Source organism: Cyprinodon variegatus, unplaced genomic scaffold (genome assembly GCF_000732505.1).
Source record: "Cyprinodon variegatus isolate N-32 unplaced genomic scaffold, C_variegatus-1.0 Scaffold889, whole genome shotgun sequence".
In the NCBI taxonomy this organism is placed as follows: Eukaryota; Metazoa; Chordata; class Actinopteri; order Cyprinodontiformes; family Cyprinodontidae; genus Cyprinodon; species Cyprinodon variegatus.
The window spans coordinates 197,770-209,607 of NW_015151342.1; the positions used below are offsets into that span (position 1 = coordinate 197,770).

The 11,838-nt window shown below is 37.4% G+C and overlaps 1 protein-coding gene across 3 annotated transcripts in view; it reads left to right on the plus strand.

Annotated features, from left to right (window-relative positions):
* Positions 1–11,838, plus strand: part of znf385c (zinc finger protein 385C) — a 121,788-nt gene that overhangs the window by 46,553 nt on the left and 63,397 nt on the right. Inside the window, exon 1 of one of the 3 annotated variants that reach the window (XM_015397825.1) lies at positions 1,872–2,252. The exons of the other annotated variants lie outside the window; for them this stretch is intronic. Coding sequence (XP_015253311.1) covers positions 2,243–2,252 — 10 coding nt within the window. The 5' untranslated portion in view covers positions 1,872–2,242. Of the gene's footprint in view, positions 1–1,871; positions 2,253–11,838 lie in introns of those variants that run through there. 3 annotated transcript variants of the gene reach the window in all.

The following is an 11,838-nucleotide window of genomic DNA, read 5'->3' on the forward strand; positions in this document are numbered from 1 at the left end:
AGCGATAGATGATGCATTAATGACAAAGAATTTTGCAATTTATCATATCAATTTAAACAATTGAATCTAGGCTATAAGGAGGCACAAATCTTGTTTGCAAAACACAACCAAAGTTATACCCAAATAAAATTAATGATTTAACAAAAAAAAGACACAATAACAACCTACGAACAATATTTATGTCTCCACAGCCACAACCCAACATCAGACCACCACAATATAGATGTCAAATGAAAGCAGACACTCCTTTGAATCAATTCATGTGCTTCAGTTTCATCTAAAACAAAACATTACAGAGATAAAACCCAATAAACAGCAAGAGAAGAAACCACTTAGCCAGAAACTGGTTTTAAAAATATATCTTACCTCTGCTGTTTCTCTATTGATAAATCCAAAAAGCCTTGCTTGAAAGTAATCTCTGCCACAAACAGAAAGGGGGAAAAAAAAAAAACCGTTGGGCATACCCACATGTCTTCAGGACCAATAGCTTGCCTTTAAAGCCACCAATCCATGTGCCTGACCAAGACTACTTGGCTCTGATTGGCTGTAACTACTGTCAATCTTTCACATCTGCATCTAGATTCCTTCTACTGGCTCTTAAGTATTGATTGACCTATTATTCACCAAAATCAACCCCTCCTTTGCAGAGTTATGTCAATGCATGATGGCTACACTCACATGCAGGTGGTGGGAAACTGTGAGGGAGCAGATATATGTGTTTGGGTTCGTATGTGGTTGTATTTTCAAATAGTTGCCCAAAACCTTTGGATTCAACTCTACTCATAACCATTAGCGTTCTAGAAATGAAAAAATACATTTGTCTACATGAAATATTTGGATGGCACAGATGGTGCCAAATGTGCCAAAATGGCAAATGGAAACCTTGCCTGAACTTATTGTAAAAAAAAAAAAACATCTTTGTAATTCTGTTTAGCTTCACTTTAGAAGGAGAGAGCTTTGCATAAACAATGACATCATGTTATACTTTAGTTTGTTGGACAGTAATGGCATCCAAACCATCATTTCAGATAGTTGATGGTGATGCTGAAAGTACTTTTTTTCAGGCGAGGTTTGAAATTTTGCTGTGCCATCTTAATTTACTCTTAATCAGTAACACATATACTAGAATTTACACATCTCCATTAATCTCAGGTGTTTTCTTTAATTTGACTCAAATGTATTTAAATTGACCTTGTGGCTGCAGAGATACACTGATTTTAATTGGAGCATGTCATTTCAAGAAAAAATAAAAATGTCTTAGGGTTCTGAAGATCAATTTATAGTGAGATTAAATTACAAGCAGGTGGGATCTAAAAGAAAATGGGTGTGCTGTGTTTCATTTTAGGTTCTCAAATTAGGAGAGGCTGAAAAATGGTCATAAAATAGGATAAAATTCTTTCACAAGACATCAGGATTTCAAGCAAACACATAAACCTTTCTGACTAATTTGTCAGAGACTTCTTAAATGGCTTAGCTTTTTCCAAAAGATCCACCAACAAGAGAACAGAATAAGGAGTACCACGCTGACTGGAGACATGATAGTGGCAAAGCATCCTTCACAGCCTCTCTCACACACTGTCATGCAAACAAGGCAGGGAAGTGCACAGAAATCACCTTTTTTTAGAAGCACAAATGGAATGCTTTCCCTAAAAATCTTTTTCTCACCCTTGCTGATGCCTCTGTCATCAAAGATTTGCACTTGTTTCTTTATCACAGGGTCTCAAACCCATAGGGCTAGTGCTGCCAGGTCGGTCAGGTTTAATGAGAGCAAACAAAATAGCAGCAAAGTTTAAAGGTTTCTTAGTTGAAAAAGGAGGGAGAGGAAAGGATGACAAGGAGAGTCAGTGCAAAGGGAGAGCGAGAAGGAACAGACAATTAGACTCAGCTTCTCCCCAACAAGCCCATTTCTCGCCTCCTTCAGGCAAAGCGGAGCAGCAGCACCAACGTGCGGATTTTGACTTGAGAAGAACGCGCATCGGCGGAATATTTCGAGAGGATTGGTGACCAGACCTACCAGAGAAAAAGGATATATATCGGAAATATTAGAGGGAGAGAAGTCGCCAAGAAGCGTCTCTGGTATATTTCGATTCTCTGCGCGACTATTGGAAGTCTCCTGGTCTCACCTGCGCGCCGTGCGTGTCCCATCTCCCTGGGGACAAAAGTGCGTAAAAATTTTCACATCGACTTTTACGCAAGGTGACACTCCGAGCTGGAGAGACTCGGACGCGCTCCTGGAAGCACGATGCTGATCGGTAAGTGTTGAGCACCTTGTGATTGCGCTCAAACATAGATGGCTCATTCAAATGTGTAGAAAGGAACCGGCGCACTGTCCAGTCAATGTGCATTATGAGAAGGGTGCTTTGAGCTGCTGCTGGGGAGACGCTGAGAATAGGGCGAATTATGCCAAAAAAAGTGGTTAAATATAAAATATATATATATTAATATAATAATAAATAAGGGGATCTGCAAATTTAATTGAATTAATTCATTTACCTAATCGATCATAATTGTCGGCTGGATTATTTTAATTAAGTTTTTTTTTTTTTTTTAAAGCTCTCATGCAACCTGGAGTTTTTGATGCTAAAATCTGCACAACTTCCCATATTTAATATAGAAAGTTGTTGTAGGCTATTTGGAACAATAAGGCGCTCCTCTGCTGTAAAATATTTGTTCTCTCACCTTTGCAGCTCTTTAAAAGGTCCGTGAAAAAATCTGATCTGCCCTCTCTGATACAGCAGTTCATTAAATTGCACATTTGTCAATTATTTATAGTGTTTAAGATCATTTTTTAAGCTAAAATAAGCAGTAGATGAATATGTGAATGCTGTAAATTGCACTGAGCAAAGATATTTGAAGAAAATCCCCATTATATCCCATTAATTTAAAATTAAGATTTTTTTGTTGTTGTTTTTCCTTTTTTCTTTCTGGTATTTAATCAGTTTCCTAAACATTAATTTTCAGGCTCCCAAACCTGCATTACCTTTCAACAAGGTTTCAGAATCAGTTTTTTTTTTTTATGATAAACAAGTGTTAATTCCCACAGTAGCTTATTTCTCCTTGCAGGAAATGTTTCCACCTCATTTGCGTGCTTAACTCCATCTTGTGTCAGATTATGTGGGAAAATGAACATCCACTTATCATTTGTGTGGGCTGAGTTAATGGACCTGCTCTGCTGGGCTTCAATAAAAAACCTTGATAGTTTCATTGATATTTGTTTTTATTATTTAAAAAGAGTGTCAAAAAGAAAAGGGAAAAATTCCTTCGATCTTTTCCCCTTCTACAGTTAAATTTAGCTTTTCTATTCCACCTCATAATCAATGAAATCAATGGTGGAAAATTTAAAGCAACTATGCTTAGAGTCTTGTTTACCTAATTGAACGTTACACACATGCTCATGTCTGTGTGTGATGAATCTAGCTATAAGTGATTCAATGTGCATTGCTCCTATAAAATGGCTTCAATGTATGGGTAAATTCCATATGCAAATGGGCGACACATGAACATTTCAGTTTTTTCTACTTCCTACCTGCTGAACGTCTGCCCCTTCTCTCCTAAAACAGAATTGCTTTCCTCCCCAGTGAAGGCTGCCTTCTTTCACAGACGACCCAGGTCGCCCTCTTGCACATATTTCACTTTAGATGTTGTGTCACTTTAGAAGCTCATTTAGTCGCAGGGGAGCGCTGTTGCTGCTGTGGCATCACTGTTATGCAGTTTAGAGGCCAAGCTTGGTTCGTATCTGCTACTCATTGTTAAAGTAGCCAGTTTGGCTTCAATTCAATGCTTTACAGCTCCCCAACAACTCGCCCCCCTCCCCAGCAAGATCAGCTTTTCGGAGGGATGATTATAGGCTTGAGAATTTGGGAGTCGGTCACATTCTTCCTGAATGCTTTTTTTATCTGCTAGATCTGACATTTGTTTGGGGGGTAGGCTGCACTGGCAAATCCCTGCTGAAGAGGCTCCTTGGTTTGATGGGGGTAATTACAAGCAGCTAGGATTACAGTTTGTGACCCCTCTGTGGGGGCTGAATATAACATGAAAGCACAGCTTTTCAGGAGAGAATGAAAACAGGTGGATGAAATTGATTAAAAAAATTGCTTTATTCCTTCGGTGTTACTAATAACATTTGCCCAGTTCTGTTGAGAATTGTCTTTTAAGTTTTTCTATCCTCTGCTGGTGTGTTTGAAGTGGCAGTATAGGTGGTGGAGGTGTAAGAGGGAGGTTAATGAAAAGTCAGTAAGAAGGGACTCAAAAAAACTTTTCCCCCTGTCTCTAGCCATTAACCTCATAAAGAAAAAAAATTGCATTCTCAACGTGACGTGTGGTTTTGGAACTACTTGACAAATGAGTGTGTGTGTAGCAAAGCATTAAACAGTGGGCTGTAGTGTGGATCAGAAGGATGAAGCTGACAGCTCTACAAATCCAACTGGATTCACCTCTGTCTTCTCTCTCTCATTTTTAAGGCTAATAATCCTCGCCATTAGCTCAACAAAATCCTTTAACTAAAAACGACATCTGAAGTATAGATTCAAGGTTTTTCCTACTCCAGTTCTGCATATTTTATAATCATACTTGTTCCATTTGACTGTGATAAATGCTGTATCACACAAACCTTTCATGACATGTCAAGGAGAATACAATAGATTTAGGTGATCTGGAGAAGCGATGAATTAAAAAAATAAATCAGGACTTTGGCCATGTTGGAGAGGTTATAGTCCCCTGCATTGTCAAACTGATATATACTATTTAATTTTTGATGTTTCCATCTTTTAATTGTCAAATATGCCATCTCTGTCTGTTGTAGTTACATTTTTCTTATCCAATCTTATTTCTTGTCCCATTAAAGAAATAAAAAACTGTTTCACACACGCAGCTGATGATATCAGAATGTAGCACTTGTTCCTCTTTAGTGTCTCAGGCTGTCATTGCCTCTAGGTAGCTGTAAAAATAGATTCTATTACTCCATAATGTTTTTATTTAAAATTCTTTCATTTGTTTTATAGTTTCTTCTGCGTCACATTTCACAGTATGCTGAGGCTTTTCATGGAGGCTCGTGTCATGCTTTTTTCCAAAGACCTCTCTCTGGGAGTGTTTTCCTGTGTAATTTCAAGTTAAAATAGGAGTATGAGTAATACTTTCTCAACAATGCAATTCTCACTATGCATCATTGCACATGCCGGTGTATTTGACTTCAGCATAAAACCATATTATCTTTAAATTGGTATTTTTTTGTCCTGATCACAGGAGTCCATATTTGCCCACAATGATTACTGATCATACTCTGTGAAAATGCATTCTGTTTGGTTGTTTGCTTGGTGGCTGATTCCTTAAGGAAGTCTATTGATCTCAGTTTTTCATGTACTAACAGCTTAAGCATTCATTCATTCCTGATTCGTTGATATATTTGTCAAAGCCTGATTAGTTTGTTTCAAACAACCTTTAGTTCCCTTCTATTGGACATGTTCTTCATTGGATATTCTCATGCAATGGGGTTGGTAAATATATCAAGCTTTTAAAATATCAGTAATTAACTGTATGTTATATTAGAAAGAAATTGTTTTAGCCATTAGTCTATAATTAGCAAAGATTTGAATCGTCACATTGTTCCATAAAAGCATGATGACAGTATGGAGTAACAGTGAAAAGAAAAAAAAGAAAACTTTAGTCTGTTAGTATTCATGGTTATGAAATCGATTGAAATACTAATTCAATGATCTCTTCCAGAGAAGTGCTTAAATAATTGCTTTAGTGGTTATTTTTGAAGATTTAACACTGTCATGGTATCTCCTTGTTACCTTAATCAGCAAAAGTTAGTTAATTCAGTCATTTAAACCAACGTTACCTATTATTTTTATATTTTCTGCTTCACCTTCAGTATGATAGACAGACAGACAGATAATGTTGGTTTGAAGAACTAATTAAAACATATATAAAATTAAAAGTCCAAATTAGAGTTTTAGTGCAGTTGCATCAGTTGCAGTTTAAAATAGAATGTACTACTATGCCTTTTGGGCCTTTCTAAACCTATTATTAAAACATACTTTACCATAAAATCTGTTGGAAAAAATGTATTTAATGAAAAGCTAAAGCTAATGCTGCTCTGTTGTCTGGCTGTTTAATTGAATATAATTTATGAGGAGGAAGGGTGATTTGCTACATTGAGTGTGTTACTGTTAGAATCAAGTTTCCTTTTTTTCCTCCACGTTTTAAGATCAATGCTTTCTGCACAGTCTGTCAATGCCCTGGTCAGATAATTATAAGCTGGAATAATCGAAAGCAGACCTGACTTTCCAAGCTGGTCAGCATCTTAAAGCATTTGGCATGAGTAAGTAAATCTCTATTAGTGTAAAAAGGGCATTTACATAGAATGTAGTAACCTACTTTTTGCCATTGCTACATATTATATAATATATAAATGGTCTCAGATTTCAAATGGTAGCGTTCTAATTTTCATTATGTTCCAAAATTATTGGCAGCTTGGCTTAAGTGGAGCTCAGATTAAGAATACTCCGATCTCTGGAAGCTGGAAGGTTCTTCCATATGCATCTGCAATATTTTTGCCATATAAATGGAGTTATAGACACAATGATGTGAAAGAGGTGCTATTGCTCTTCCCCTGTGGTTTTCAACATTCATTACGAAACACTCCTGCATCCATATTTACCCTGATATTCCTCATATTCCTGCTCACTGATACGCACACAGCAGCTTCTGATGACAATCCATAATTACAACAAACACCAGAGCTGACCACGACTCTTTTACACTATTTGAGATGTTGCTACATGTCAGAAGAGCTCACTATGCTATGGTGACACAGGTGCCAAGCAGAAAATTGACAAATTTTATATCATTAGACCAATCATAGCACAACTCATTAGGATAAGTCTCAAATCAAACAAGATAAAAAAAAATTCTCACTTTTTATGACGGCACACTTTGTACAGTTTTCCTTGAAAAATGGTGAATTTGAGTTTAAAGATCACCCTGGTGTTTAAAATTTTACATGGCTAAATCTAGATCAAGCCTAGTTGTAAAAGAAATTAACTGTGGTAAAAATTACAATTTCTAAAAACCAGTCAGTTAGTTGAAATACAAGTGCAGATACTTATAATTTCTTCACTTAGAATAAATTTGATTTTAGATTACAAAAAAAAATAGTTACATCAATCAAGCAATGAGCATTTAAGCTTTCATTTTCTAGAATTTAGTCAATAGATCTGTGAGGATTTATTTATTTTTCTTGAGTAAAATAAATACTGAGGCATGTGAGGCATAAATGACTGTTTAAAGCCCTGGAAAGGCATCACTATGCAAACACAATTGATATCGTTCAGTTTGGGGGTTTATGCAGTGATTGCTGTGCATTTTTTCAATAAAAATAATTTATTATTGTTGAATCCACATTTCTTTAGTAAAAAAAACAAAAACAAGAGCTCTGGCCTCGCTGTTAAGATAGTTTCTGATTGGACTCTACAGTTACACCCTGATGCTGATGATGATGAGCGTTGATAAAACCATCATAGGCCGTTCCGTTGAGGACTTTCTCATCATATCTCATCTTTATCTGCCTGGCATCTCCCCTGACATTCCTGTTTTTCTTAGTACATGTACGCAGACAGAACACCAACATCTGACATAAAATGTGTCTGCTCTGGCCCCATATGTTCCGTTTGAATGTCTCGTTCGAACAGTATGTGCCCCTTTCAGGCCTCGGGCCTCCTGTGGGGAAATTACCCGCGTGTGTGCGAGTGACAGTTTGCATCCTTTCACTGCAGTGAGTGGGTTTCATTGGCCCGCCTGCTGCAGTGATGGCCTATGGATGCTGAGAGCTGTGGGCATATGTGGACCCCCCTGCGGGAACTCTGACAACATGAAAAATGTCCCACGCTGCTCCCTGTATCAAAACCTCACCATTTAGCCTCTCGCTCCCCAGGTGCCAAGGGTAAAGATAGAGCATTTGAAGGGAAATGGCATCACCTCACAGTTTATTTTTGTAGTTTTCTGCACAAGTGAACTTTACAATAGATAAGGAAGCTTTCTGCTGAAGTGCTGAACCTAGACATGAACAACTGAGTGAAGAGGAAACTGGCTTCAATTCATAGAGCTGGGAAATTAGAGAAAAGAAAAACAGAAGAGTAAGAAGACTCAACACTAAGAGTTTGCAAAATTAAAAGAAGCAAATCTACTTCTTTTTTCCCACATGGGTCAAAGTTTTGTCTTTGCCTCAGATCAGACTGTCTTTGAAAGTCTCTAATGCTTTCATAGCTCGGGGATCAGTAGCTGAAGCTGTAGAGGTACGACAGCCTGGTGATTTCACAGTCAGCTCCAGCACTCAGACTCCGGTGCTTTGACCACCGATCTGCAATACCCTAGGGTCCGCATCTCATAATAGAGTGCAACTCTTGAGTCAAGGCGGGTACGTGTAAACAGAAGGTGCACTGATTCAACCCTTTCTTTGTTATCCACTGAGCTTTTGATCTATACTCGTACTGCACGCCATGTCAAGAGCCTGCTGCTCTTCAGAGTAATTTCACTGACTGGGAATTGTTATCCAATTATTCTTCTAGATGCTCTTGCAAACACCAGCAGAAACATTTTAAAGTCTTTTATTAGAGGAATAGTACAGTGTGCAAAATACAGAAGAGATGCAATTTAACCTGCTGTTATTTTTAATGCAATATAAAGGAATTCCCCTCCAAGATGAAAAAAATCTAAAGCCATATTTGCTAAATTATCACTATTTTAAGTATTTTTGTCATGAAAAAAAATAGTTTTGCTAAATGCTGTAATGAAACAATAAATAATTGCATATTAATCAATGCTGCTGTTCAAGCATTCTAGATGCAATCATCAATATGTAGTAAGCTTTTTTTTTCACATAAGAACACAGAGACAGATACAAATTGCTGTTTGATTAGTCACATAAATCAAAGCCAATACACACAATAATATCCCCAAAGCAGTAGTGGTCCATGCATAAATTGAGCTCTGGGTGGCCCTCTTTTTGCCCAATGCATCTTGGCTTTCTGTAAAAAGGGGGGAGGGCCCACTTACTCTGACAGGATGTGGAGGGAAGCAGAAAAAAAAACTTTGTTTGTTTCCCTTGAGCTCGTCCCAGCTGAAAGCTGTCTAGGATGGCACACCGCACCACCTGTATTGAAATCCTCCACTGCACGAAAGAGTGTTCTTTTTCACTGAAAAAAATAGTTTATTAGAGCCATACAATATTAGCTGTGTCTTCTTTGATACAAAAGCAACCTATTTTGCTTTAAAGGTGAATTGCACGAGTTTAAAAGGTAAAAATGTATTTTTCTCTTTCCCATAAGTGCCTGTAATGCATGGAAAACAAGCTGTCCTCCATAAGCAAGAGTTTCCTCTGTTGTCTCCATTAGTTCACGAGAGTGAGTGTGTGGGCGTTACCTGCTGTTGTTCACCTGGCGACTTTGTTGAGTGTCTGCCGCAGTTGGAGAACAGGGAAGATGGTTTGTGAAGATGGATCACAAAAGACCAGCAAGAAGTGCACCTCCATCCCTGTTACAGATTTCACACTAGGGAAAAAAATAAACCCTTGCAACAAATAAGGGCCATATTAGGGTCTGAATGGCGGTGGACTAAGATAACAATAAATATTGGGAAAGCTTTCAACAAGAAGGGGAGCTCAGATCTACCCAGGGAATAAAAACAGAGTTTAGATGCTCTGTTCAAAATAACTGAAATTTTTTTGACTTTCTTTCATCAGATGACATGGCGCCTCTACAGTAAATAAAAGACATATGCAGATGTGCAGAAATGGACTGCGATGATTTTTCACTACTTCCATGTATGTGCACGACATTGATGTAATTTCACCTTTTTAAAAGGGCCGGAAAACGTCTGCAAAAACTCTGGAACTTGTGCTTCTTTAATGAGGCTTACACTCCTCACATTCACACAAACCTTCCTTCCAACAATCAAACCATCAGCCCATTTTGTACACTGGTCTGACACTATTCACAGTTTATGTACGTACGATATTTATAGGTAATATATTTTCTATCGAAGGATATTCTATCATTTGGGAAAACATTTTTTAAGGGTATATTATATTTCCTCAAAGCATTTCCAATAGTTCTCTGCATACTGTGTGTGCCTTCTAAGTAGTGTTGTCACGATACTAAACTTTTCAACTCGATACCGATACTAAGTAAAATATAAAATATATTCGATACCCTTTTCGATACCACAGGAATAAAAACAAAGACTCTAAAATTCGACAGAAATATTTTCATTACTAAAAACTACAAGAAATAAATAAAAAAACAATAAGAATAATATTTTGAGGTTGTATGCTGTGCACAATATTAAGCAAGCTTGTTAAAAAAACTTACAGAATTAAAATGAAGTGTTCCTTCCTTGCCTATGTTTTACAGATGTTTTTCAGTCTGAAACTGAAAAATGCACAGAATTATTCAATCACACAGTGTTCAGAAAGTGCATTTTCCATTATTCTGCACCTTAGATGGCTGTATCGATACTTTTGAAAATGAGTATTGTATCCGGATACAACGTTTTAGTATCGATACTTTTTTGAGTATCGATACTTTTGACAACCCTACTTCTAAGCCATGAGTCTGTATAAATCTGTTATGTTTTCATAATCACAGTAAGCAGTGTTGATTCTTTACTTTTAACTTGTCTTATGTTCTATACAGGAGGATAAAGTTGAATTCTATATAAATATTACAGCAGAGAGCACTGCATTTATTCAAACATCTAAAATGGCTGTACTCTCCTTCTAAAAAGCAGTTTGCTTGATGTATCACTGCCATGTTTGAAATGGCTGAGGACTGTCAAATATGAATTCAATTCAGTTTAACATTCATACATTTTTTCTTGACTTTGGTCAAAAATTTTTAAATGGGCTTTTATACTTTAGGTGCACAAGTTAAATTATCTATGTTATTGTTACATCTTACTGCACTTAATTTTATTTTGTTAACTGCAATAGATTCATTACCAGATTTTTTTTTTAATTAAAATTTGAAAAGTGTCTATTTTAATAAATTAGTTTTTGTTCTTTAAAGCATTACTGTATGTCTTGTATTAGGCTTTAGAGAGTTAAATGAAAGCATTAAGCCCTTGAATGCTTTTTGAATAGAGAAGTGACTTGATACTGTCTTATGGGATGCAGGAGCATAGGCAGATACATTTAGAGTAGTAAACATAACCACGTAGAAAACATGGATATTATTAACTGGATTTGTTACAAAACAACCAACACAGGTTTCTGTGTCCATCTGTCGGTTTGTAGTTTACCTTAAAATTGGCCTTCTTGCTTCTTGTAGTCAGCTCTGTGTCATTGTGAAGCGCCTGACTGCGAATGATCAGCTCTAATGATTTTACGAGAGCCTACATGATTAATGTTGGCACAGCAGTGTGTTTATGAACAAACCCTTCACTCGCTCTCCTCTTCCTCCCCCATTTCACAGAGACTCAGAGGGACTATCCAGTCTCGGTGCGTGCTGATTTCTGTGGCGCTGGCTGTCGTTCGCCACATTAGAGTGTGACAATGGCTCTCTTTGAAGTAGGTTATTCTACCACGGCTTGCAGCTCGGCGCAGCAGCGAGGATGTGCCAGCTCGCTGTGCTGACTGAGCCGGTGCCGAGCACACAGATAGACAGGAGATGCAGACCTGCACATGTACATCTGTACGGAAAAAATCAAGGGTCAGCACAATGGCTTTCACACCTGCACTTTCTAAATGTTCTTTTATGTAAGAACTTGCTTCTCAGACAAAAGCTAAAATTCCTCTTTTATATTCTCACACATCTGGCTTTAAAAAAGATCTGTCGCTTTGCC